The 27,963-nt window shown below is 43.7% G+C and overlaps 1 protein-coding gene across 2 annotated transcripts; it reads right to left on the bottom strand.

Annotated features, from left to right (window-relative positions):
- Positions 1 to 30: 30 nt before the first annotated feature.
- Positions 31 to 27,912, bottom strand: mbtps1 (membrane-bound transcription factor peptidase, site 1). Of its 2 annotated transcripts, none has more exons than XM_030095918.1 (23): positions 27,754 to 27,912; positions 19,742 to 20,317; positions 18,184 to 18,474; positions 14,685 to 14,900; positions 13,501 to 13,611; positions 13,115 to 13,224; positions 12,862 to 12,978; positions 11,354 to 11,421; positions 10,828 to 10,930; positions 9,075 to 9,226; positions 7,774 to 7,935; positions 6,921 to 7,065; positions 6,568 to 6,756; positions 6,099 to 6,271; positions 5,902 to 6,017; positions 5,601 to 5,757; positions 3,080 to 3,204; positions 2,894 to 2,971; positions 2,391 to 2,531; positions 2,137 to 2,268; positions 1,252 to 1,378; positions 693 to 823; positions 31 to 619 (listed from the first exon to the last, which is right to left on the bottom strand). In XM_030095918.1, the coding sequence occupies exons 2-23, from the start codon at positions 19,917 to 19,919 to the stop codon at positions 414 to 416; spliced, it is 3,228 nt and encodes a 1,075-aa protein (XP_029951778.1). In that variant the 5' UTR covers positions 19,920 to 20,317; positions 27,754 to 27,912; the 3' UTR covers positions 31 to 413. The 2 variants fall into 2 exon arrangements, with proteins under 2 accessions (XP_029951778.1, XP_029951779.1); XM_030095919.1 differs by having other exon boundaries at positions 27,781 to 27,912.
- Positions 27,913 to 27,963: the final 51 nt, after the last annotated feature.

Below are 27,963 nucleotides of genomic sequence, written 5' to 3'. Positions count from 1 at the left end.
TGTGAGTGTGTGTATGTATGGTTACTGTGGTTTTTTTTGTGTGTGTGTGTTGAGGTGACGTCGCCTTGCCCTTCTGAGAACGCGTGTTAGGGTACAAACAAATTCAATAAATATAAAAGTCAGACACATGTCATTCATAATTAAACAGTTTGGTCAAAGGAGAGAGAAACCGAGCGAAATGTAGACACCGTGTCTGTCTGTGAGGGGACGTGTGTGTGTTTCAAATTCATGTGTGTAACATTGTCTAATACTGTTCATTGGTCCACGGACACACACACACACACACACAAACAGCCACGACGAGAGGCACAAGAACCGTTTTCCCCGAGACGCCCGGCGAGCGCTGGAGCCTGGAGGCAGTCTGCGCCAACAGTTCGTCAGACTCCAGCGGGGGTCTCGGTCCGGGGCGGCGGTCACACCGTGGGGTTCTTCCCCGACGACGCCGACGTCTGCTGCTGGAGGTAAATGGGCCGCTTGATGCGCGGCTTCCTGCGCTTGGGCTTGCTCTTGGCTTTGGTGAGCTGGACCACGAAGAAGGAAAGGACGACCATCGCCCCCAGGAAGGCGAAGACGGGGATGGTCTGGCCCACCTCTTGGTTGTAGCGGCCGGGCATTATCCCTGCGGAGAGGAAGGCGGAGCTCAGATATCACCCTCATTTCCTCAGGCCAGCGTGGTGTTGGTCGTGGGTTACCTCCGGGGATGTCCCAGGCGCCACTCTCCCCGGGCGACAGAGGCCTGACCTGGGGCCGGTACGCCCTCACGTTCGGCAGAGCCACTTTGTCCAGATCCACGGACAGAAGCTTCTGGTGCTTCCACAGGTTACTGAGCGCCGGGAGGAGGACGAGGAGGAGAAAGACAGAGAAACGACAGGAAATGAGGGAGAGCGGGATGGAAGCGTCTGTTCTGCTTCACTTAGTTTGAGGTTTGTCTCCATTTTGCAGCGATTCACTCCGACGGCAATTTTAGAAAAAAGAACAAAAACCACGGCTTCAAAGTAACACTGAGCCCGAGTGTTTCACACTCCTACTGGGACACATGGCTTTTTCCTCAGAACAGCTCTCTGACTGAGGGCACGAATGATGAAAACCACGGCAACGGCAGCGAGCAAAACACACACTGTGATCTCCTTTAGCTAAAAAAAAAAAAAAAAACAAGACGTGTGGGAATGTAGCGCAAGTAATGAAAAACTGAACTTTTATAAGCAGAAATAAAAAAAATCTGCAGGAGGTAAACAAAAGGATGATGAATACCTGGGGGCCGTCTCATTGACGGGCTGCGGTTTCGCCCAGGACAGGTGAGGGCAGGCGGGGAGGGGGCGGGGCTTAGGGTCTCCCAGGTGAGCCTCTAAAACTTTGGAGTAGCGGTAGAGATGGTTACCTGGAGGAAAAGGAGGAATATTCACATCATGTTGAAGGAATGAAGGTCGATGCTCCCCCTTCAGCCTCATTAGTAAGTTTGACTGAATTCCTGCATTTTGAAAAAAAAAAAAAAAAAAAAAAAGGTGATTACCTGATTCATGAATCACAAATAAAATGTGTTAATGGCTGCAAGTATCTCCGCAACCGACACCTGAAAAGTTTTGTCTGCATTACGTCAACTTTCACTAAACATGGACGGGTGAAGCCTTATTTTCTCAACATTTCCAGTTCTTCTCACCGTTTCAACTTTTCTTAACCTCACTTTATCTGTGTAGAGAAACAGACAGGAACTCTCGTTTTGTTTCAACAAACTTCTCATATACAAAATAATGAGCACCAGCAGGCTAAAATTGTAAAACAAGGTTAGATTCAGGCTGCAGCAGGATCTTAATTGAGTCATGAAACTTTTAGTAACATTGTTGTAATGAAGGTTTTTTATGAATGCAGTGCAGATGGGATACTTTTCCTTTAGTTTGCAGACTGAACCTGACAGTAATAGTATTGCTTCCATACTTTTTATATCTAGATCTAGAGAAAACACTATGAAGGACAAAAAGAAGAGATCAAATTGAAAATAAATAGGTTTTTGCAAGAAAATGTTCAAATTTGATGCACCTTTTACAAAACCCTCTGAAATTTCTCAAAGCAAAAAAAAAAAAAAAAAAAAAAAGCACGGTCCGGCACGACGCAGAGGTAAAACACTGGTTTCCTCTTTACCTTCCAGTCTCTGCGGCAGTGGGCGCTCGGCTCCTGTGGGCGGGGCCACTCTGCTGTGGGAGTGGCTGAGGCTGGGAGGGGTCATACTGTAGGACGTGTACTGGAGCAGAGCGTCCAGCAGCCAAAAACAGTCTGGCAAACAACAGGGATCAAAACGTCAGGGAAATCATATTCACACTGGAACAATCAAAACATGACACCGAAGTTATTATAAGAGAAGCCAGAACGGCGATCAGAACTGACAACGGCGCTACCTTTCTGTCTGTGACTGTCGTCTATACAGTTGGAGTCTCCGTACAGAGCAATGCGACCGCCCCCGTCTGACGGAGTTTGGTACAGTCCGAGGATGGGAACTCCCTCCACCACCGCAGTCTCCTGCTTTAACACCTCCAGACCTGTCAAGCACGCACACACACACACACACACACACACACACATTATGGTTTTATCACTATAAATAAATTGTCTAAACTTAACCAATCCGAAACATTTCTATACCTACAAATGAGCAGAGTTCCTGATGAGGCCCTGCGTTTCTGTCTCTATGGGCTTCACTGCTAACAACTGATTCGAACACACACCTCAACCAGACCTTCATTCATGACAGCTCACACCCCCCTGGTCTCACACACACTCACACACACCGCAGTGTCAGATCTGGACTGAAGCGATGTGCCGATGCCTGGCAGCCAGCCAGCACGGAGCGACACGGTGTTTGGTGTTTGTTTAATACTTAAAGAGAGAGAGCTGCAGGTACCTTGGTCCTTCAGGTTCTTTGCAATCACTATTCCGTCTTCTGGGAAGCGGGCGATGCTGCAGCCTGAGGCGTAGTACACTGAGAGAGGAGAGGAGGCAGAGAGAGAGGAGCCACCTTCATTCTCCAGGAAACAGACGGAGAATAATGTCGTGATGACGGAGAGGAAGGCATGTTGCTGTGTCTCACTGTCGTGATCGGCCAGCGTGAAGTCTCCCTCGTACAGGCCGTCGCTGAAAGCCATCCCCCACACCGAGATCAGGTCGTTCAGAGCTGGGACGTTAGCGCCCCCTGTGTCCGGCATCCACCACTGCCTGCAAGTCCAACACAAACGGTTCAGTTCATCTCTCTAAAGACAACACAGGGATTAATGAAGATGTCAAGTTTCTTAAACATGACTCCCAGCTAAAGAATAATGTGGAAAAAAATGTCTGATCTTATTAGAAATTTTACTTTTAATAAGAAATCAAAGTCACGGTTATTTATGTATTATTTAACAAAATTGTGTTTTATCTGCTGTAGAACATCTGTTGTAGGATTTCTTTGTCATAATATTATCACATTCTTTCTTTGTTTAAATAATTCTAATACAACAATGGGAAACAACAGATCTTAACATTTGGAGAAACTATTTTTTTAGCAATGCTTTTTTATATAATACCTCTAAAGAATTCTTTTTTTTTTTTTTTTACTTTTTCATTCATAATTGAACATCTGTGTTTTACATAGTTTTAATTAGTGTAAAACATCAGATTTCATCTCCTAAAAAGGACTTTTATTCCATTTTTAATCACTGTTGTTAAACATTTTGATGCTATTTTCCATTCCTGTCTTGATTTGTTCTGAGCCTTCAATCACTTCGCTGATCCTCCTGTGAATTGTACTGCCCTGCATTTAGAGATGCTACACAAATAAGGTTTGATCTGATGCACGCCTGTCTGTAGGCAACTTTAAACCCCCCAAAGTTGCAGCGCATTCATAAAACAAAGGGGAATGAATTGGTAATTTGTTTTTCAGCACAGTCTCGGGTGTAAATGAGAAACTCTCCAAACCCAACTGTCGCCATTCAATTAAAACTGAATTACTCAGCATAATATTTCTAAGCTGCAGAGACTATATTTAACTGTGTTTAAGACTTTTAATCTGCCGGGATGCTGTGCGACAGCTTGTGTTGGATATGAATGGAGCGGTGAGTAATTGTTATCTCTGCGCGAGGAGCTTTCATTCCTCAAAGTCGTGATGTATGGGATTCATTACGGGTCGAGGCTGCGTTAATAAAGTCTAATACGCTGCAGACAGAAAGCGTTCGTGACGGCTCGATGCACTTCGATGTGGACTCTGCCTGCTGAAAGCAGCGCTGAGATAACGCTCGTGTCACGTGGATCATTTAGACACGGAGCTTTTTCAATAGAAAAAAAAAAAAAATAGACGAGAGCACATTGCTGCACAGCGACACATTCCTACTGAGCTCCTTCAACTTATTCCACGAAGAGGAAACTTAATCTAAAACCACTCTGCATTACTTATTGATTCCTCCTCAGGGTGCTGAGCTCTTCGCTGGGCTGAATTCCAAAATTACAGAGTGCTGTGAAGGAAATATTTGAGAAAAATAGAAGGAACTTGACTGATTTGTGATAAATGTGCGCTACGTATTCAATTTATAGACTAATACACGGTACAAACTGTATAGTTTTCACCCACTAATCCTAATCACAATTACTGTGAATGTGTTTAATGGGCAGAGGCTGTCGGCATTACAGAGTAGGAATCGGCTAACATTCTGATCAGCAGCTGTATGAACTGCAGGAAATGTTAATGTGGCTCAATCACTTCTCATTTACATCACCGACCAGCGCTGGCTCCTGATCTACCAGAACGGCGGCAGAATTCATTCCAATGCAGCGTACAGTAAATATACAGTTTGATGAATAGAAGGTCGAAGCAATGTTTTAATAAAATACTACTTTCTGTTTCAGAAACTCTGCAGTTTGACGTTTGACTCAGATTTTGTCAAAGTGTCCATAAACAGGAAGGAGTTGTTTGAGACTTCTAAAGTCTTGTCATGCAGCTGTGCAGTGGCTCCCTGGAAATCACGATATCTGAATAAACATCTATTTTTTATTTTTGTTTTTCAAAAGGGCTCTTAAGGCCCATAGAAATTTTAATTTAAAACTTTTTTTTTTTTTTTTTTGCAGGTACAACTGTTATAGCAGCTGTAACAGTTAACAACATTATTTAGCCATTAGCTTCTAAGAGATAAAAAAAGGCAAAAAAGACCAAAACAGCCAAATGTCCAAAAGAGATAAAAATGGCTTAAACAGCTAAAATAACAAAAACGGTTAAAGCAGGTATCATAAAAGTTATTACAACAACAAGAATCAATAGCACCCAAAAAGCAACATTTTCTAAACTAGCTCAAATAAGCAGAAAAGGTAAAGAAAATTCATGAAAATCTTCTGGATTGCAGTTGATAAATAAAAATATTCTATGTCCAGCTTTCAGAGCTGTGTTATCCTTAACTGTGAAGGTTAAATATATTTTGCGCCTCCAGATACAAGCTATTCACGCTTGAGAAAAAGCCATTTTGAAGATTTGCTGAAGCATTTTGTGTTTACATACGACCCCATCAATCATCCGCAGCCCTCAGAAAATAGGTTCCAGTGGCCTTTCACCCGGGCCCGGGGTTTCTGTGATGAGCGGGGGGGGATACCTGGTGTTCTCGTCGTAGAACTTGACCTTCCTCATGACCGAGGTGTTGTACCAATCGCTGAAGATAATCAGCGAGAGGCCGTTGTCGATGTCTCTCCTCAGCTTGGTGATCTCTTCGGGGAAATATTCCTCCTCGCTGTCCACCATCAGCAGCGTGCCTGCAGGGACACGGAGGCAAACAATCCATCAGGTTGTTATTTTCCTCCCAGTGTTAAGCAGTCGGGGCTCGGATGGGGAGGGGAGGGGAGCCGGGGGGCTACATCGACTTCCTGGAGTCAATCTGGGTTGCCGTGCGCTCGTACCGTACTGGCTGGCATCAAAGCACGTGATGGGAGCGCCCAGCACCTCCACAAAGTATCCCATGCTCCTCAGATGCTGGTACATGTCTCTGAAGTTAGTGTGGATGTGGTCCCCGTTCCTGAAAAGAGGAACAATTAAAAAATGAGGGCTGAAGGTGAACAGTTCAGCGGGAGGAGTGGAGCACAGGAAACACGCGCACCAGTCCAGAGGGTCGTTCTTCATGCGCAGGTTGTCCCGGGGGAAGTAGCCCGGCGGGTAGCGCAGGTTGTGGTACTGGTCCCACAGCACCCTCTTACTGCGCGGGGGGGTCGGCACGATCTTCACCTTGATGGGGAGCTTGACTGTGGAGGTCAGCTCGCCTCCCACCTCCGACTGCAGGGGGGGGAAGAGGGGAAGGCAACAGATGGATCAGTTACACGGTGAAGATGGAACCGCCTGAATGAACACTAGACTGGATTTAAAATGTGTAATTAATGTAATTAATGAAATATGTAAATTATTCATAGAAAAGTGCTTCAAATTATGTAATATTGTGTGTTTAAGGAGGTTTATCTGCATCTAAATAATTCAAATGCCAAGAAATGATCTTATACTTAGTAAACCGAGTGACAAGTTTCTTGGAAAGAACAGGAAAAAGCTGAAAGTTCGTTGCGGCTGCACCGACTCACGTCGTTCTCCGCGGGCGACGCCACCGTGACCATCACATGACCCTGGGCGATCCCCTCCCACGACGCCGCTTTCTTGGCCACGGAGATGGACACCGCCAGGTAGCCGGCCCAGGGCCACAGCACCGGCGAGTAGGAGACGGCCACGTCGATGTGGTCGCCGTTCTGGGGCAGGTACGGCTGCCAGATGGGCTGAGCGGGAGACACAGCGACCTTTAGCTTGAAGCAGGCCAGGGAGGGATCAAACCTCCTTCATTTGTCCTTCGCTACACGAGCTGCCTGTCTGAAGGCGGCCATCGAGCTTCAGGAAACAGAAGGATTGTTCTTTCTTTATCAGAGTCATCTCGTCTGCTCACCTTGTCGACGATGCGGCCGGTGACGCCCATCCCGTTGAGAATGGTCACGTTGACGATGGTGGGCATCCCTCCGTAGTAGATGGGCTGAGAGCAATAAGGCCACATGTAGGGACACTCCGTCAGGTCGATGTAGCTGGGAGAAAGACTGAGAGGGGACAAGGACCGGTTACAACTATATAAAACCAAGACAACCATCTCCATGGAAACAGGAAAACGCAACTTTTTGAAAATGCTTAAACTCAGTGTCTGTGGAGAAGGCAGAAAACACTGCAACTGCATAGCCTATTTTGGAAAACGAGTGTATAGAAGATCAATGTATTCACATTAGCCTGCTACACTCTCATTTTACAAACACACTTTGCATATTAAACTGTTTCAAATGAGTAGGAGAAATTTGATCTGAATGAAAACAACTCCGTCTTTCTTTTCCCAAACTAGCAAACGTGATGTTGTCATAAATAAATGAAATGGAACAAAATGAGCGAAACTTCAAGTCATTTTTCCCTAGATCCTGAGATGCTACTTGAAATGTGCTGCTTAAATTATTAGAGCAGGAAAAAAGCCGCTCCGAACTGTGCTCATGAATAATTTGAGCCTAATTGTTGGTGGAGGTTCACTGGGAGCCTTCAGTCATAATTCGATGAATTTCCAGTTCTGTGTTCCCTCTAAGAACTTTATTTCTTCCAGTCAAGCCCATCTTTCCCCTCCATCAGTAAAGGGAGTGGCTCCACTGGGATGATCTTTATTACTGAGTTACGTCATGAATGAACTCATAACATGAGGACCGTGACAGCATTTAAACACTCGCTGCGTCTCGAGAGTTCCTCTGGATATGAGCTGGTGTTTCCCTTACCTGGCCTGAGGTCTGTAGCTGTTGAGGATCTGGTAGGCTCTGATTAGGTCCAGTTTGCCGTGGCCTTGCTCGAACATGTTGACTCCGGGCAGCCTGCGGGCGGAGGCGATGAGCGCCTGCTTCATGGATGCCGGGTTCACCAGCTCCCGGTTCAGCACGGTGCTGCAGGACAGAGCAGAGCGGAACAGGCTCAGCTCGCTGCGCATCAGCTTATCTGCAGACATCACTTTATTCTTTTCTTTTTTTTTTTTCCCCATTCTGAGCACAGCCGGAGGGAAGACGAGGGATGGGTGTGAGAGTGTGAATCCCAAGACAAACGGGTGGCGGCGTGCGGCTGAACCCGGGAATGTGAGCTAACACACGGGCTCAGTTTCAGCAGGAGGAGACGGGAAAGTGACAGACTGAGAATACAACACCAAACATTCGTCAGGGACACATTTCACTGCCTGCTCATGTAGGATTACAAAACTGGAGGTAATTAAACCATATCATGCTTCAGTATTACGCAACATGTGTCGTCTGAAGTCGAACTCCTGCACGGGTCAGCGAGCGGCTTCACTGGAGAGCTCCGCGCTGCGTTTCAGACGACTCCAGCAGTCTCCACCGACTCTCAGGGCAACATGTGACACGCTTCATGACCGCTCTGCCGCGGAATGACGACTTCAGACACACACACACACACTTGACATTTCAAACTTTTACGACGGCTTGATGATGTAAATATTGCAGTCATCTTTGGTTCTGAGCAGAGAATTAGGAGTCCGCCCTGCGGACAGACGTCGCGTCATCCAATGTTTTCTCTCACCGACGGTCACTGCCAGACCACCTGAGAGCCGCGAGACTGGAGAGGCCTTGTCGTGTTCCACATTTCACTTTGTCGATGTTTTTTTTTTTTTTTTTTTTTTGCATATGGATGCATTTTGATATTTCTGAATGTAAAGTACACTACAAATAAAATACAGTATTAATGCAAAATATTTTCCACCACAATTCTCTAATGTCCTGAGAGACGAAAAAAGAAGAGTGAGAGAAAGAAAGGGATGGAGAGAGAAGGAAGGAGTGACAGAGTAATGAAGAGGCATGGAGAGAAAGAGTAAGAAACAGAAAGAACACAACAGATTGTTATGTGTCTATGAACAAATCGAAGTTTCTACCCACCGGACACCATAAAAAAACGAATCACAGTTTTCAAAAAGATCACTTGCTTGACTTTTTCACAGCTTCATCTTTCAGTTTAGTGAAGCTACAGATGAGAATAAACACTGTCGGCATGTCTTATAAGCTGTATCTTACTGGCTCACCTGGCCAGGAGTGTGACGGCGCCCGCCACCACCGGAGACGCCACGCTGGTGCCAGACAGCGAGCGGCACCCCTCCTTCATCCCCGAGCCGCGGACCCCCGAGCCGTAGGTGACGATGTCGGGCTTCACTCGGCCGTAGCCGCCCGGCAGCTCCTGCACAGACGGGACCCGATGTGAGACACACAGAGCAGACGCCGGCGGCACGGCAGAAAATAAAACAGCCTTTCGAGCAAGTTATGTTTATTTTAGTCTTGGTTTTATTATGCAGCTTCCAAACATCCTGGAGAAGTCATCCCAAACTATGAAATGTGATGCTGCGGCCGGTCATCCACTCACACACAAACAAGAGCAGCATTCCAAACACAAAGGCACAAAGCTATAATTCAAAATTCAAAATAGCTGTGATTCATACAGCTAAACGCATGTTTGACTTTGTGCCGTTACGCCTACACCATGAAGTCACACTCTGGCCAAACGGGCGCATTTCAGCCACTGCGCCTCTCCCACAACGCTCCACTGCTGGTACAAACATCGGCGTCCTGCCAGAGTGAATGTGACGGCGACAAATGTGAAAATGAAAGAAAACAGAACCACCAAGGAAGAAAAGGAAAGAGGGAAAGCGTCACTGTGAGAAAGTTTGGGCTTCACAGCTGGCTGACGGTCACAGACGAAGCAGAGAACCTGATGGGATCAGTAAGTCTTAATCAGATCCCAAAGCAAGTGTCTGCTCTGGACCAGAACTGTGTGTGTGTGTGTGTGTGTGTGTGTGTGTGTGTGTGTGTGTGTGTGTGTGTGTGTGGTAAGTGGCTGATAGGATGTGGATGAGGGATAAGGGGCTTACATTAGGGTTGACTAACTCAGAGATCTGAGGGCAGATCTGCAGGTTAGAGGTCTGTCCACATGTTAACTTGTTAAAAAAAAGAGTGAAGTCATTTTAACCGTCACAGATGGCAACTAGTTACCGTATTTTCTGCAATATAAGTTGTATAAATCACAACCATCAAAAAAGGTTAAAGAAAAAGGGGAGAAAAATCATAAGTCACTCTGCTGTATAAGATACATATATTAGTAATGGCTGAGAGAGAAAAAAAAGGTTTATTCTGAAAGTGCACATTTAAATTTCTGTTAGTCTGCATCGTTTTATTTAGAAAAATGCTTCACTTCTGTCAGATGATTTATAATTTGTCCATTAGTGTGTCTTGGGAGCAACAAAAAAGAATGTTGAACTAATTATTTTCCCCGTTTAAATCTTTATTAGTAAACTAAATTTTCATCTGCAAACATAAAACACAAATCTCAAGCCAAAGGATCAATGCCTTCATCTGAACTGGTCTTAAAGACTGGTTTATGCGTCCCTCATTGTTTATAGTCAATTATTGTCCTTTTCAGCACATCCATTTATTTTGATCTTCCTAAGAGTTTATATCCAAATTAACTCTGAATTCTTCACCGAAACAAAAAGCTCAAAAAAAAAAAAAAAAAAAAAAAAAGCTCATTTTTAAATGCATGCATTCCCTCCACCTATGAACTCTAATGAACCTGATCAGCCTGTCTTACAGACCAAAAAGCCTGGATGAGCTGGAACTTTACACTCCTGATCTCAGATAAAACTCCTTGTTTCACGTTGCTGAAAACATGTTAGAGAAATAACTTAAATATGTATCACCGAGGTTATCTTTAACCAGGACTTATCCTTTGACAGACACGTTCAGCACGTCTGCAGGATTGTTTTGTTTATCTTTACTCCAACTCACCCATGTGGTCATTCCTCTGGAGGAAAACCGGGCGATGTTGTCCTCAAAGTCGATTCCTCCAACGCCGATCACGTCCATCTGATCCGCAGGATTGTTCAGGGTGCTGAGATAAAGACAGGCTTTAATTAGTTTAAACTGCTGAACTTTACATTTTTTCTGCCAGCTGGACTCCGATCACAGTTTTGATGAGGCTTTCTGGGCGCTTTGCATTAACATTTATATCGTTTTATTTTTCTTGAGTGAAGCATGTTATTGGTGTTTTATTTCTCTAAAAATTATTAATCCTTCATATGTCCTTTAATTCATACTGTGTTTCATCACTACCTTCATTTGACTGATGTTTTCTTGTTGAATTTGTCAAGTTTAGGAAAAACTAAAGGTTCTGCTCCTCTTTGACTTGATTATAAACCTTTGACTAAAAAATTTGTTTTCCTTACAAATGACAGAAGTGATACGATCAGAACAGTACGGATTTGAAGCTTGTGAATTAAAGCACTACAGTTGGGAGATGTAAAGGCCCACACACCCATACAGAGGCCCGTCGTTGCCGATAGCAGAAACCATGATCACTCTGTTGGCCGTCAGCTCCCAAACCTGTCAGGTGAAAAAAAAAAAACACACACACGCAGAAGAATATTAATCCAGTTAATGTGAATAATATACACTGATGTTTCTGATGGGCGGCTGAATCTAAAGCCGTCATATTCTAACAACGGGGAAGTCTCAACGTGCTGTCTGTCTACAGTAACATTCCTCAATTTCTTTACAAAAACATAAAAGTTGACAAGTTAGAAAGTTCATGACGGGGAATCGAACCACCTACATTATTATATAACAATGTGAGCAGCGCCAGCCAAATGACACCCATGAGCTGCGGCTCAGGCGGTTGAGCAGGTTGTTCTGTATTCCAAATATCAGAAGTTGGAGTCCTGGTTCTGCTTGTTCGTGCATCAGAGTAAATCTGATGTTGCTCACAATGGTATGCGAGCGCCTCACACAGCAGCCTATTGGTGTGCAGCAGTGTGTGGATTGATGAATAAAACTGTGTGGAGTCTCCGCAGCACTGTTGTTAGAAGCTTTTTTATCTGCTAAACTGAGCAATGTGGATTTTATAGACTTGTGGATGACAGTAAGACTCCAAGATGTAATTGAGCAGGGAATCGGTGCAGACAATCTTTATGATTAATTTCAAAGCAACAATCAAGTTTTTCACCATCATGTGCAGGAAAATAGCTTGATATGGAAGTAGACAAAGTGTGGAGAGTAGTTTAATGGAAATCTATACAGTATTGTCTTGTTGCTGCAATCCCCTCTCACGCTACCATGTAAGATCACAAATTATAAACAACAGTTGCAGGAATCACCCTGATTACCCATCACCACTTTAAAACTGCCAAATGCATAGAATACTGTTCATATATGAAATCCATTCAGCATTCAAATAAGTGGCTTCTGAGATCATGTTTTATAAAGGTCACATCCAGATGGATGTGCAGGAGAATTGATGGACTCCAGTCCTTTGCCAGAAAGATTTCAGGGACAATAAATCTTCCAACAATGGTTTACCTTTCTGCTCCCTTCACACAGCAGAGTTTAATTTTGAGAATAAGCCAATCTGTGACGGAATACATGGCTCCTAATACAGCCTGTCTCGGGACAAAAAGGCTTCGGGGCTGACAATTTGTACGAACCAAGGCTGATTTTTTTTAATTTTTTTATTTTTTTTATACTCCACATCAGCGATGGCAGGCAGGATGCTGCTGCTTTGTGCTGCTTGGCGAGCACAGTGAGCACGCTTAAGCGCTGCCATGAACCGTCACTGCCGACAACTGACCTGCTAATTCTCCACCTCATTAACGCTTTGTGAAGGACGTGTCACACAGCGGAGGAAAGTGGTCAGAGAGCCATTTTCATGTTCAAACGAGCATGTGAACATCTACTTACAGCCGTGATCTACCTGCTCAATCATCAGCAGCCTTCGTCTGAGTGATAAAGTGAAGGGTTTCTGGGTAATAACCAGGAAGAGTGTGTCACCTTATCAACAAAAGGGTGGTCCATGAAGTCAGGTCCTCCGATGCTGAGGTTGAGTACGTCGATCTTCTTTAGGATGGCGTAGTTAAATGCATCCAGGAACCATGAGGTGTACGAAACCTGGGAGAGGGGGAAGGGGCAAACACAAGCCACAGACCGTTTTAACAGCACTTCTTTAATGGGCGTCTGAAAAGAAGACAGCTTGTTTTTGATGTGCTTCATTAAAAAGTCGCAGGTTTATGGGGCAAGTAAGCACCTGGTTGTTGGTGAACACTCTGAAGATGTGCAGCTCCGAGTCGGGAGCGAAGCCCTGACACTCCCTCATGCTGGCAATCACTCCTGCTACAAATGTACCGTGGCCCAAGCCTGAAAAACAGGACGAGCGGAGGATAATATCAGCCATTCCTTCTTAATCTGTTCAGTAAACAAAAACATAAATCCAGCTGCTTCAAACTCCTCCGTCGTCCTCGGGTGGTTCCTAGCTCCTCTACGCATGAAATACAGAACACAAAAGCAGCCGCTGATTAAGTTACATCAGCTATAAATTATTTACTGAGTACATAAAGTGTAACAAGCTGTTCAGAAGATGTCCGTGCACAGACACACACAGACACACAAGAATGTTTTTTGTTTCCTTCTCACCATCATCTAGTGTCTTCTCATTAGTCCAGTTGGTTCTTTCCTTCACGTTCTTGAAATGTGGGTGTTTCTCACTGAGGCCTGTGTCGAACACAGCCACCTTCACACCAGAACCTGCACACACACACACACACACGGGGTACAATACACATATTCAGTTATATACTTCCATTTGATAATTCCACAGATTCAAACTTTCATTCGCCGCTTGTTCTCATCATAAAATGCACATTCGGATATAACTGTGTCTGTTGCTTCAATGAAGCCAAATTCTATGTAGCTCTTAGTACACTCTTTTTTCTCTCTCTATTCTTTCAGACAGATCAGTCTTCGCATTAGCTTGACGTTCCACCATTTATTCTTTGCTTACTTTGCATACTGACTTTTGTGTATATTGGGAGACAAGATCAGCCCATATCCTCACAACACTTACACAATACTTATCCTGGCTAATGTGTACTTAAGTTTTAAATAATGGTTGAAAAAATATGTTTCAATAAATGATACACTTAATGTAAATTCTTGAAATCAGTAGTTTTTGATATAAATTAAATTACAAAACAGAAACAAATGTTATACCCCTTAAAATGAAGAGGACTTTGTAACCCCTTGTTAACTTTATTAACTTAATCCCATGAAAATCTCCTTGACAGCTGCTTTTAACCAGTAATGTGTGACGGTATGTTAAAACAGAAAGTTGTGACAACACAGGAGACTCGGAGTATTTTGAAATTCCACATGTAGTTTTCATCAGCTAAACGCTGACTTAAAGGGGTAAGTTCGCAAATGTTTATTTCCCTTCAGAGGATAAAGTTGGTTTATTGGGCTTTAAATAAGTGTTTTTACTAGTTTGTTTTGGCTCACCTTTAAGTTTTGTTCCCATTTATTTTTTGATTTGATTTGATTTATTTTTTTGCACCAAAAAAGTTAGTTTATGTGTCTATCAATAACTTTCTTCAGGTTGTAAAAGAAAACAATCTGAAAAAGTTGCTTCCTGTTTGACACAGACTCAATCTTCACACAATCTGAGTTCATGATTACTAATTTTGCATCTATTACACTGCTTTTCGTGCACGTGAGTGCTTGGTGTGTATCCTTGAGGAAGAATTTGAAGTAGACTGCCTGCCAGTGCAGAGCAGTGCATGGTGGGAAGGCGCCCACTGCATTTCCCGATGCCTCCGTCTCACCAGTGTGTCCCATCTGCCAGAGAACGTCTGCCTGCAGGATCTGAGCGACGTGGCGGGGAATGGCGCGCAGCAGACGCCTGCTGGAGTGGCGCCCGGTGGCGTGCCAGAACCCCGAGCCGAGCGACAGGCTGGTGCGTCTGAAGGGGCGGGACGACTGCCACGACTGCCACTTCTGGGTGCCGCGGGTGGCGTTGCAGGGCGCAGCAGGTTCAGGCGCTGCAGAGCGAGAGAGAGAGAGAGAGGCAACGCTTTAATAAACACTTACTTTCATTACAGATAAGTCAGCAGAGTCGGCTTTTCATTACTGCGGCTCCTCCTGCAGACGGCGTAATCTTCTTGTTAACCTAATCACATTCATCACGCGCCGATCCCCTCGTTGCGAGTGACTTCTTCACATCTGTCCTCCGCTTCTGCTCCTCCCCGCATCTATTAGCTCTGCTGCGAGGCTGATCGCAGCCTTCTAATTTAAACCAATTTTCTCACTTGGACAGAACGAGTGATCACCAAGTGAGAGGAGAGACGCCTGCAGGGCTTTTCTGCTCGAGTCGTGGTTTTTATCTTCTCTTCTAATGACTCACCGAGTCACAGCGGCTCCTGCATCACAAACACAGTCAACACTGACTCAGGGATTCAGTTCAGGATGATTTAGGGATTTTTACATCATTACAAACATTCAATACACAAAAGTTTAAACCCTACAGTTTGTAACGTGGTATAAAAGTAGTTTTTTTTTTAACAGAATTCAAAACCTTCTCTCTGTTTTAATATGTAATAAAACTCTTGATGCAACAGATTAATCAACAATAACGTTGTGGTTACTTCTAGTGCCACAAAGCCCTGGTTCATGTCCAGGCTTGATCTTTCTGTGTTCAGTTGAAATGGTCTCTCTTTCTGTGTGTGCAACACTCTTACCTTCATAAAATGAGACATGGCATGGCCTGGATGACTGATAGTCTTGCTGTGATTATTTTTGCAATTGCTTTATTGAAAAGATCTGGCCGAAGCCACCTGTAAGAGGGAGTCGCTCAATCACACATAATAAAGAAAAAACCCCAGAGAGGGCTGAAACTAATATGAAATCTGCTATGGAGTCTCTGAAAATACATATTAGGTTCTAAAAAGATGAAATAATGAGTCACGCACGTCCTTGAAATGTTTTAAGTTCCAATGAAGCTTCCAAGTTAATCTATTATTAAGTGTGAAAAGGTGGAAAATGACTTTGAAGGTTCTTCACATTATCTTCTATTCTAAGTATAATTCAAACGGTGAACAAGGACGACTCCTGAAAGTTTAATGGTTATAATGACTGGATGTCAAATATTTGACTCTTTCATTGGGAGCCTGGCAGTGCAGCAGTCTCTCCATCTCCTACAGCAGCTTCATTTGAGTAAAGAAATCGCAGCTATTCCAGTCGACAGTGAGTGTACATACCGAACGGCTCAAAAGTCCATCGCAGGTCAAACATAATCACACGCTTACGGGAATTTAGAGTCATTAATCAGGCTGAGAAGCATGGGCGGCCGCAAAAAACCTTCAGTCCTGCACTTATGAACCGCAATGCAGCTTCCCACCACTTGGTGGCAGTGACCCCGACTCATCGTTCAGCGGTTGAACACACTCCAATAAGCAGGAGCTGAAGAAGTCAACGTTCAGCTGAAGTTATGGAAACGTGTTTAAAAAAGGGCCGTCAGTGTTAATGCGTTAATCGTGATTAAGTCAAACCATAACGTGTTGCTTTTTTTGATCACATTTCCATCATAAGCCTTTCTGTCCCTTCAGCTCACGTACAACTCTCATAGTCTACTTCTCTGACTGGAGCCCTTCATGTTGAAGCAGCGTTCCAAGGCCAATAGGAAAAAAGAAACTATGGCCAATGCTAAACTAGCAAACAAATTCAAACTGAAAAAGACGCTGTGCAGATTTATTTAGTGTTTTCAGGTTAACTCATATCGCTGTTGAATGAGCACAGGCACATCGTTTGACCATTTTTACATCTTAAATGACTTAGATTGAAACGTCAGAGTAGACGGTGAAAGATGAAGAGCGCCAGCAAGCCTGAGTTCATGAATTATGGTCGGATTTTAGCTCCTAACTTTAGTTAAAAATTAAACACATAATAGGAAGTCAGATAAAGGCTCATTCTCCGTTTTTTAGTTTCCCAAATCAAAATGAAAATCAAGCATACTGGAAGGTGCACAGACCCATGATCTCCACACATGATGCAAAGACAGTTGCAGGTTTTGATGGATGATGGAACATAGAAGAAGTTGAAGGACTCCAGTAGGAGGTTATAGAGAGTTGATCCAAAGGCAATAGCTTGGTCAAGATAGATGACATGTCTGTGTCTTAGGTCCTTCTTTGCCGCTTGGATTTGATGTCAGATCCTGCTGGTACGATTATTATTGATCCAGATTTTTTTTTTTTCCAAATAAAACTGACTTGAGCCTTAATATCTGTTCTTGGATCAACTCGATATGTTGTAACTGCTCTTCTTTTTTGTGTTGTTGCATGTCAAGGCTTCCTAACTCTGGTCCTCTGTGTGTTCTGCATGTTTTATCAATCTTTTCCCAGTGTATCATATTTATTTTACAAGGTTTCAACTTGTTAAACTGCAAGTGGACTTGATCTAGTTATTGAAAACTAATCAAACCAAGACCAGGATCACTTGGAATGAAAAGGTTTTTATTAGGTGTATTTATTTAAATGGGCCCCAGGCCACTTTGTACTGGGAAAAATGTTAAGAAATCCCTGCTTGAAACTATGGAAAATGAAAGTTTTGTACGTTAGTATCTAGAGTCCCATCAATCCAACAGTTTCCCATGCTATTTTCCAAACGGAGGCTAGAGCGAGGCAGGTGAACACCCTGGATATCACAGAGCTAACACTACACTACACAAATTACAGCCAATTTAGAGGATCTAATTACCTGAAACACATGTTTTTGGACTCCGCCAGCACAGAGAACAAGTAAACTCCACACAAAAGGGCCTCTAAACCCGGACTCGAACCGGGAATATTCTCATTGTGAGGATGGAGTGCAGGCCAAATCGGCCCATACAAAGTCTCACTGGGTTGAATCTATTGCCTTTAAAAAACAAACAAATAGAAGAGGCATGTAGAGGCAGCAGGCTCCACAGTGCACATGCTGGGGGGACACTGAAGTCTTTCATCCAGTGCCAGGCGCAGGGTGTGGCCCCCCACACTCACCTACTGGGCGAGCAAACAGACGCTCTCTGTCCTTCCTCCCTTCCTTCAACGCCACACAAACTCACGCCAACCTGCATCAACACCCCCGAGCTGGCCTGCGCCTCACATTAAGACATACAATCCGCTTCTACACCACAAACGTCCCCCCACCCCCACCCCGAACAAAGACGCCGTCTGTGAGCGGCGTCCTGTATCTTCTCAAGAGTTTTACATTTCTTGGGGAGCTCTGCCAAACAAGGAAACACTGTGATCGTTATTTCCCCGCACAATAACTCCGTATTGTCAGACTCACAGGGAATGTACTTGAGCGAGCGAAACACTTTGCGCTGCGGCGTCACCCTCTTGATGTACGGGTGGTCCTCTAAGGTCAGCAGGCTGCTGGGCGAAGCTTGGCGGATGTGGACCAGCTCGAAGTCGCTGGGGAAGTCGGACGCAGGGTTTTCTCTGGGAACGATGTGCCACTCCAGCGCCGCGCCGCCGCCGCCGTCGTCGTCGTCATCTTCCCCGGAGCTCCGCAGGGCGCTGCTTATGTACAGGCTGCGAGCTTTGGCTGAGAAATACCCTGTAAACGCTACGATGTACTCTGCAAAGAGACAGAGGACAGACGGCTTCAAGGAACAGGTCCTGTCTCAAAAGTCATAAAGTACAAAGTCTGTGCAGTAATCAAGACACTTTCATTCTATGACAAATGTCTGGCAAAGCAAATATGTCTCGTTATTGATTAGTTTTCCAAACCGGACAAACAGGTCTGGTATTGTCTGCATCGTGGAGAAATCTGTGCCAGAGTGATATGAGGACACTTCCCGAATATCAACCGGTGCAAAACCAAAACAAAAAAAGGAAACCGCTACATTTGCAATACAAAATAGAACACCATTTATGATGAAAGTTACGCTTCTGTTCTTGACGCATAACTGCATTTCAAGGCGAGGCCAACTCTCCAGATACAACCTAACCTTCTCCATGACCGTCTCAATGGGCGCAATGAAGAAGCGAGTGTTAAAAACTTTAATGTTCTGATGCTGCCGTCTGTATAGTTGAGTAGCTTCGGGCTGCGAGCAGTGAAGCTGCGCTTGTGTGGAAACAAAAATGACGTTTGGATTTTTGAGGGGGAAATTATTCAATATTGGCATTTATAAAAGCTGTCATTTCAAACTGAACGGTGATGAAGATTAACAGTAAATGAGTCATATAGCAGTGGGAAAAACAAACCTCTAGATACTTTATGCGTTTTCACACTAATTCACTCCAACACCCAGAAATGACACCCGTTAAAGAGTTATGTCTACAGGTAGAACATAAGAAGAAGACTGGGCAATGTCTGGCTTTCAGAGCTCAGTGGTTCCCAACTTTTCCCTCTGAGCTACAATGGATTGCCTGGATTCGATTTACAAATCCTACATCCACTCATAAGCCTGTAGCTTACTGGAAAGTCAGTCTCTGCTCGTGTTAGAGGTCTGTTTTATGCTAATTTATTTAGTCATCTTAAAAACAAGGTGTTTCATTTTGCTGTATCAAAAAAAAGTGACAAAATATCAGCAGTTCTCACTGGAAATGGTGTTTTTCTGCTTAGCCCTGTGTATATTAACATTCATTATTACTTTGTAACTTTAAACTTCTATTTATTCTTAATGGTTTTCTGTGTGGAGATTTTACAAAAGTTTCCTCCTGGGATTAATAAATCATTTCTATTCAAACTACAGTTTGTGTATAAATATCTGCTTGATGTTGATTTTGAAGGATAAATATCTTTTATAACTGCAGACAAACTTTAATTACTGGAAGGGGGATGAAAGTGTCTAATTCGACATAAAAAGGGACACCAACAACCACTGTTAAAACAATCTTACCATGTTCCACCACCTCAGAGGAGAACTCCAGTTTGAGGGTTAACTGGGAGCAGTTGGAGCCAGACGGCGAGGGGAGGGGCTCGGCGCTGGCCCCTCCCTGTGGCTCCATCCCCACTGCAGGCAGGAAGCCTGCCAGCAGGCCCAGCAGCGTGGACGCCCACACGGAGAGCAGCAGCATTTTCAGTCTTTAAACTGTGCAAAGCAGCAACTGTCCGAGCAGGAAGTGTGGCAGCAGCTCAAAGAAAGCCTTGGCTGGCCGGGCAAGGGAGGGGGTGGGGGTTGGGGGGGTCAGGGGTTGGGACAGAGCATTTCAGGTCCACAGCTCGAAAAATGAGTCCATAATGCAAATGGCCCGAGCGGCTAGATTAATTTCTTTCTGCGTTTCCTCTCCATGGTGGAGGTCCAGGGTGGTGGTTCAGTGGTGCCGCCGGAGTCGGAGCATGGACGCCATGTTGAAAACTGGAGGGATCAGGCAGCGATCAGGAGCAGTGGATGGCTGGGAAGAACGCCGGTGATTGCAGGGACAGATGCTCGAGTCGTTCTGGAGCTTCTCTGCAATCCTTTTTTCCTTTTAATCTGTAAAAAAAGAAAAATTAACCCTTTAAGCTCAGACCGGCCCGCCGGCGGGCCGGTCAACTTCTCCCGATCATTTATTAATTATTTTGCATATTCCACAGACGTACTATGTACCGTTAGAAAGCTGACATTCTCATGAATCCGCTGGTATAAACCACTTTCAGATGTGATTACCACAGCGGGTAATATAAACACATTTGTCCAACATACAGCAAATTAAGTAAACAGCGCAACTCACCTTTGGAGGCTCATAACTGATCACAGACGATCCATAATCCAGATAATCCAGCAAAAACTGCCACAGTACAAGCGTATGCATCCAGGCAAAGCTAGAAAGTATAGCCTTTTGTCCAAAACATGTCTTGAAATAAGCAAATAATCCAGAATTAGACGCGCCACCGCGCGTGCACGCGGCGCGTCTCTCCGCGTGCGCGTCCGATAATAATCCATTTTTTTATCAGATAAAAACATCCAGACGTCTCTCCCTCACTCTGAGGATATCCAATATGGCGACTGATCGGTTTCCGTTGCTTATTCGTCATATTTCAACCAATCAAGTGACTCATCCCGCCCTCCGATGGCTAACCAGCCAACCGCTGCCGAAACTGATGGACTACGTCATCGGTCGTCATCACTCGTAATCAACGTATTCTGAGCCAATCACGTCGGTAGAAACGTTTGACTGACAGGGCTGGTAGCCAATGAGCTTGCTGAATGGCTGGCTGGCCCGCTAGCGCGGTTTTGTGACTTCTCAGATGTCTGCTGAGGGATGCACCTGCTGTCTGTCCCTGCTCCTCTCAATCTGAGTGCCTTATCCCACACTGAAGCCTATCTGAAGTGATTTTTTGAGTACTTTATGAGTTTTTGGAGTGAAAATAATGTAAAAACGGGCCAAAAACCAACATATACCATTGTACAGAGGGCATCCAGGGGGTATACAGAGGATGTCCAAAATTGACCCCGCCGGGGCATAGCAGTACAAATACATGTGTGAAACACTCATTTCTTGTAGTACTGCTCTGACATTTTGACCTGAACTATGTAAGACGCCAGGCTTTAGCAAAATTGTGTTTTCAAGCTCGCACAGTGCTTCCAGACTTATTTCCAGGTGTTTTAAGAGGGAAAAAATTCAGGCGAGAATGAAATTCATCCTAATTCAGTGTGCTGCAACATAAATAAATCTGTGGCAGTAGCACCTAGAGTAATTCTGACTGCACTGGGTGAAAATACAGGTTGTCAGCTTTCAAATGAGACCCCAACCATGCATGTACTCCAAACAGTTCAAGAACAGCATTCAGTTTACTTTGGGTACGTCTTTAGTTGAACTTTTAGGCGAAAATGGCCCCGAGCTTAAAGGGTTAATAAATAAATATATAATGGAACAAGGCATGTTGACATTTACATGTAAGTATTAAAAGAGCAATGCAATACACAGAATAACTTGAAAGCACTTCCAAAAAACTACTGTGTAACAGCAATTGAGCATTTCTAAGATTTCCTTTACAGCCAGACATTAATTCGATCACTTCCACAGAAATTGATTTTGTGACCTTGTAAGGAAATACTGCGAGATATGGACCCGAGTGTCGGTTTCACAGCAGCAGCTGCAAAACAACCTCAATTTTATGGCAACAGTGTGAAGGCCAACACACTAAAAGACTACAAAAATATACAGTAAAACATGACACCTCCCATTAGAAATCCAGAGTTCAGTTTGAGCCCAACACCAATGAGTGTGGTTACATGGCGTTTTTAATTCGGAATTGGTTCATTCTGAATTAAGTAATTCGGAATTATGTTCATGCGCTCCGTGTTTACATGAGAAAAACGAAGGATCAAATCCTCTCTCACGCCGGTGTCTGCGAAGCATTCTGATTGGACAGGGGGCAGCCGTGATGTAATGACGTCTCCAGGAAGTAAACAGCGTTTTTCTCGTCTTTCTTACTCGATTAACGCTGATGCTACAGCTTGGAAACGGTCCATGTTGAGAAGAACAAAGAGACAGCAGCTCTGCTGCAAAAGCGATGATTATGAAACTTAAACTTCAGTAATTACAACTGTGTTCATTTTACACCTTAGAACATTTGATCGTCAGGTTCTTATATTACTGACATTACAGTAATTAATTATTCAAACCACTATTGCTGAATCACTGATGACAGTTGACCAACAATGGGAAAAAAAGGAATACGAATGCTATTTATGTCTTTCCGAGGTATTTTTCCACCTCCAGCTGGATGAAGGAAGGTGTGACCGTGCTGTTATATTTATTGTGCGAGCTACTTCCTCCAGGATCTGGGCTACAAGATAAGATGATTGGATGGTCAATATTGCACTGCAATAAGAATACAGTATCTCTGCCCACACATGCAATGCAGATATGAAAATATCTGCTCTGTTGGATGTCTGCTCTAAAATCACTGCGTTTCCTATCAAATAGTCCTGATCTGCTTTTGATTGACAAACACTTCACTGTTTATGTTCTCTGTTTACATTTAAGGAAACAGCATTACGCAGACTTTGTTTCCGTACTTATTCCGTCTTGTAGATTTCATAAAGGGGGGTGTTTCCTCTGCTGTGCCACAGGGAAGGAAGAGTGCATGCAGAGATGAACAATATGTTATGAACCACACACTCCCTGTTTGCACCGTGCACAGGGAGGAACCCTGTAACTAGATAGAGCACGCACGCCGAGATAAACCTTTATCTAGACTACGAGGTGGACATGGCTACACAGAAACGGCAATCACAGATGTAGTGCGACAACTTGACACATAATCGACGCTCGACCAGCTGCTGCAGCATTACAAAGAATGAACAATGTTCCTGCAATCCCAGCCTACAGCGCACATACAATACACAGGAACAAAAATAGAAAGAGCGAGGCGGTCTGTCTCACCTAAAACTACGTGAGATATATGACTCCCAAACACACACACACACACACACACACACCTCCTCCTGCCTCCACCTGGACTGCATCAAAAGGGCAGTTCTGGGGAGGTACACCATCATTTCCTTCTGGCCCGAGGCTCGGACAGCCCAGCGATGAAATACACACCAACAAAACACACACCCGTTTTCTGACCTCAGCTTTGCGTCGACCGAGAGTCAAAACCAGAGGAAACAATTATTTCATAAAGATCGTTCTTCGAACTCATGCAATTCTTCTGAATACCGATGGAATTTCACAGTTCTAGTTTATTCATTCACACAAAGTGACTTAACGTAAATGAATTATCCTTGCATTGCTCATTTTACCATGTGACCAGCCTTGGTCCACCATACATCATCCCTGAAATATTTACCGACACATATGTTGAGATAGTAAGACAATGGGACTGTGCTATATATCACCAAATCCTGACAGACCTGTGATAAAATATGTTTTGATGCACTGCTATTCAAGTGCAAAGAAACAAAAGAAACAAACAAAAAAAAAAACTAATAGCTAAGGTAAACTAGGGGCAAGAAAAACAGAACCATTACTTGGAAGAACATATCTCACAGCACAAAGGCATTCCTTCATAAACATTATCTACTTGAGCACTCGTGGTCATCGTACTCGCAGAACTCCACCAGATTATCACACCTGATATTGTGCCGCTGTGGAGGATAACCAGCTCGTATCCTCCCTCCCATCCTGCAGGACAGATGACAACGGGAGGCACAACAACAAAGTACAAGATGTCTTATTTTCAAAAACACAAACACCCCCCTCATTCTCAATTTCAGGCTATACTTTGCCGATAAGCCTTCCTGTAATGCACTCCATGACCCAGACCAGCTGCTCTCTGACTGCAGAGCTTTATTCCCGCACCGAGCACGTGTGCAACATGTTTGCTGAGGAGGGTTTACAGCTCCGCTGCGAGAGGTGTGTGTCTGTATAGCTATAATCCTCAGGATTGACATGGGTCTATTGTGAGCCCGTGTCCCTGAATTCATACGCTGCCATCGCTGGATGAAAGCATGTCAAACACCTTCAACGTGTTTGTAAGAAATGTTTGAACACCGCCTGTCGGCTGTTTTACAAGTTGGTTCAGATTGCTGTGAAGAAAGAAGCAGAAAAAAAACAAAAAAGTGACTCACTGGCATGTAAACGTTGAAATTCAGCATCAAAGACGAACTACACAATAACTGTCTCCAAACCACTGAAGAGTAATTTAATCCATCAAACTATTTTATAATGATCGCTTTGGTTAGGATGGAGAAGCTTCAGGAGTGGGACACGTTTTAAATTTGCAGGACAATATAACAGCTGCACTAAAACATTATACCTTAGGAGTAAAACTGACTAAGACTTGAAGGTCTTCCACCGTTTCTACATTTCAAGTCTGGACACAATATGCTCAAAGCTGCAAAAACGCTTTTTTTTTGTTTTTAGGCAAATGGATGTTGGTCTACCTTGTCAGTATCATATACTGAAATTATGAAGCCAGCTTCAGTTTCCTGGGTTTCCAGGTATTCCATTCCCACACAACGTTTTGTTGTGTGAGTGTGTGTGTGGTCACAAGTCTCCCCCAACTTAGTGGTAATGATACAGCAGATATAGACTTCAGATATGAGTCGACGCAAATGATATGGGTGTGGACAATATAATTAAACGCCTTCTGTTTGGTCTAGCCCAACAGGAGAAGAGAGGAGGGGGATCAATGACTAGTTCCGGCTCAGGGCGGGATCTGCATGAAACGACAATGCAGCTCCCAACTACTCCTGGTTTGAGACCCAGGGCAGTAAAAATAGTCCCCACTGGTTAGGGGCTGGGCTGTAAAAGGCAGGCTGGGACCACTTGTGTCAACATGACAGCATACCACAAAAAATAGCAAGAAAGCTCCAGGAAGAACGATCAGTAGCTAGAAAGCAAACCCATCCCCCAAACAAGAGATCAATCGGTGAGACGTTCATCAGCTTGTGAGTGCAGCTCATGGGGATGGATGTGAGCTCGCTTTGACACAATGTGCTGAATAAACTGTTACAATATGTGAGAACTATAAGTCAACCTGCAGGACAAATTTCTTCACATTGCTTCAAAAGATTAACTGCATCAGTCAGTAAAAGTGATACGTGCCCTGCAGCAAAACATTACACAGGTTCTGGGTCTATTCTTTTGTGAATGTTCAAGTCGTAATGCTTCTCTTGTGAGTTGCAGTTACTTTTCAGATAAAAGAGAATGAATTCGCTCTGTAGTGTCTCACTCAGGGGGCGCACGGTGCGTCATGCAACAGCCAAACTGACAGAAAATGAACAGCAAACTACAATAAACATGAAACTTCCAGGGGAGGATCAGTAGCATCAAGTTGCATCAGTATTTAAGGACTTGCAGTCAATACGCTCCTGGGATTTGATGGTTTTAGAACTGAGAGTGAGCAGTAACAGCAATCCAACTTCATCTGTCCATACGAAAGTCTGCGTAATCACCATCGTTATCGTTCAGTGCATTTTTCTCTAACAAAACAAACAGCAGCACCCACTAGTGGCTCCACATGAAAACGGAATCATTTTCAGCATTTCTGTAGAAACAGACATGGTTTGCAAAACGTTGCTGTGCAAAACATTAAACTTTTCGATCACGAAAAAAACAAAAACAATGCATCTTCACTCGAAACACCCAACACAGCGCCTAAATGTGATGAGCATGCTGCAGTGAGTCGTCACACAGCTTCAGGATTTATTGTCTTCTGCTTTTAGGATTTCAGGTCTCCACGCTTCATTTGTGGATTGCAGCTACTGATGTGGTTGGAAAAAAAAAAAAAAAAAACACACACACAACAGCCAAAATACACAACAAAAACATGTGAAACCTTAAGGCAAGTTTGACAAAAACCCATCGCTCAGACAAACTCTAGAACAGTGTTATCCACTTGAGAGAAACACTGGAGGTTATGATTCATCCCCTCATGAAAACAGTCAAAAGGAATTGGAGTGGGTTTAATTCAAACAGTACACACTGTATTTTGAAAGTGGAACAAATTTTGAGACGAGATAAAGGCTAAAATATGAATAAAATCTGAAGGATAAAGTACTCCACAGCCACTGAAGAGCATGACTTGTTAAATGTGATGAGTGTCGAGCACTGAGAAGGTTTTGCAGCTCCAGAGTTGATTCTATTGTGAGGTTTTTGTTTTTTGTTTTTTTTTCAGTTCTTTTATGACAACTTAAGAGTACAATGAAAGCATTCACGGATCTGCACTTCTTCACCTCACAGATCATAAATTGGCTGAACTCAGAGAAACATGACAACAGGGTAAAAAATGCATGAAAACGTAGAAAGCACTGGCAGTTTGAAAAAAAAAATCATCCAAACAAGGAAAAAATTAAAGATCTCCAACTGGGAGTTATGATTCATCACTGCATGAACATAGCCGATGGGATTTCGACTGAGAGCACATAAAGTTTCACTCAAAATTACAGAGTGCAAGTGGAATGAATTAGAAAAAGAAAAAGACAAAAAATAAACAGACACAACCTACAGGAAAAAGTGCTTCACATGCTTAAATGTTATGAGTGCCCTGCAGCCAGGAGTTGCACAACTTCAGAGCATGTTCTGCCTAAAAATCTTAATTTCTAGATCTTTGTAGAAGCTTTTTTTGGGAGTTGCATCTACATTGCTGATTAAAAATGCATGAAAGCAGAAAGAATTGTTATACCATGAAAGCCAATAAACTATATATTTCTAAGCTATTTAAATATGAGGAGTGGGTGCACAGTTCCATAACATGTTGGATTCCAAACTCTGGGACATCCAAATTGTTGTGATTCTTTCGTTGGAACTTTGCTGATAAAAACGTGTGAATCTGCCCTGTAGTGCATCAAATTAAAGCAAAGCATGAAAATAAAGAATCCATCCCACATAAGCAACAAGAAGAAGAAATATGGACCTGCATCAATCTGCTGCATGGCACATCAAATATCAGCCTAAAAACTCCGTTTTGTTAACGACACACACTTCATGGTGGACTGTGTTAACTCCTTCAGTAAACCAAACACTACAAAACACTCGTGGATTACACTGGAGCGGGTATAACAGCTGGAACGTGCGCAGTATTCGCATAGATAAGACATAGTTTTCCTTTCTAACTTCAGACACCATTGAAATGTAGCTTCATCGACACAATACCGACAAAACAAACCTGAATAGACATCAGTGAATGATACCAGCTGGTGAAAATAAGATGTAACCTCGAGCTGATCAGCAGTAAGCACCAGTAGATGTTGAAAGATACTAACAGAGGATTTACTTACTAAATGAGCCCGTTTGGAAAGTGTAATTCCTTTACAGCAACACCTCAGCTCCTGAAAATGATTTTCGTAAACAACTAAGACGTGCTAATCTATTTTCCAGCCCCAGAGTAACACATGTAGTGCATCGTTAGCATGCTAGCTCGGCAGTATTTTTACGCTGTCTACTGCTCGTTTTCTGCGTAAAATCGACTCACCGCGCTCGGCTGCGTCCCGGACTTTACCTTTATCTGCGGCTGTGTGTCGCTTAATGTCCAGGTATTACGGTGTTAGCGGCTACCTGGTGGCTGGTTTGATTCCCTCGAACAAAAGCTAACAGCAAACTCATTAAAAACGCTACAGCCGCAGACCACTGACGTCTGGTCAGGACGAAAGGGGCGCCAGGTTCGTTACAAAATATCATTCTG

The sequence above is a fragment of the Salarias fasciatus genome, chromosome 7 (assembly GCF_902148845.1).
Source record: "Salarias fasciatus chromosome 7, fSalaFa1.1, whole genome shotgun sequence".
Classification (NCBI taxonomy): Eukaryota; Metazoa; Chordata; class Actinopteri; order Blenniiformes; family Blenniidae; genus Salarias; species Salarias fasciatus.
The sequence above is the reverse complement of the archived record's forward strand: the minus strand, read 5'-3'. Positions and strand labels throughout refer to the sequence as shown.

Bases quoted from the DNA above. Each gene is read 5' to 3' on its own strand.
- mbtps1 (XM_030095918.1), bottom strand. From the start codon at position 19,919: ATGCTGCTGCTCTCCGTGTGGGCGTCCACGCTGCTGGGCCTGCTGGCA. The intron at 18,475-19,741 runs GTAAGATTGTTT...GTCTCTTTGCAG, and splicing joins CTCTGAGGTGGTGGAACATG to AGTACATCGTAGCGTTTACA. The intron at 7,066-7,773 runs GTAAGGGAAACA...GTCCCCTCTCAG, and splicing joins AGCTACAGACCTCAGGCCAG to TCTTTCTCCCAGCTACATCG.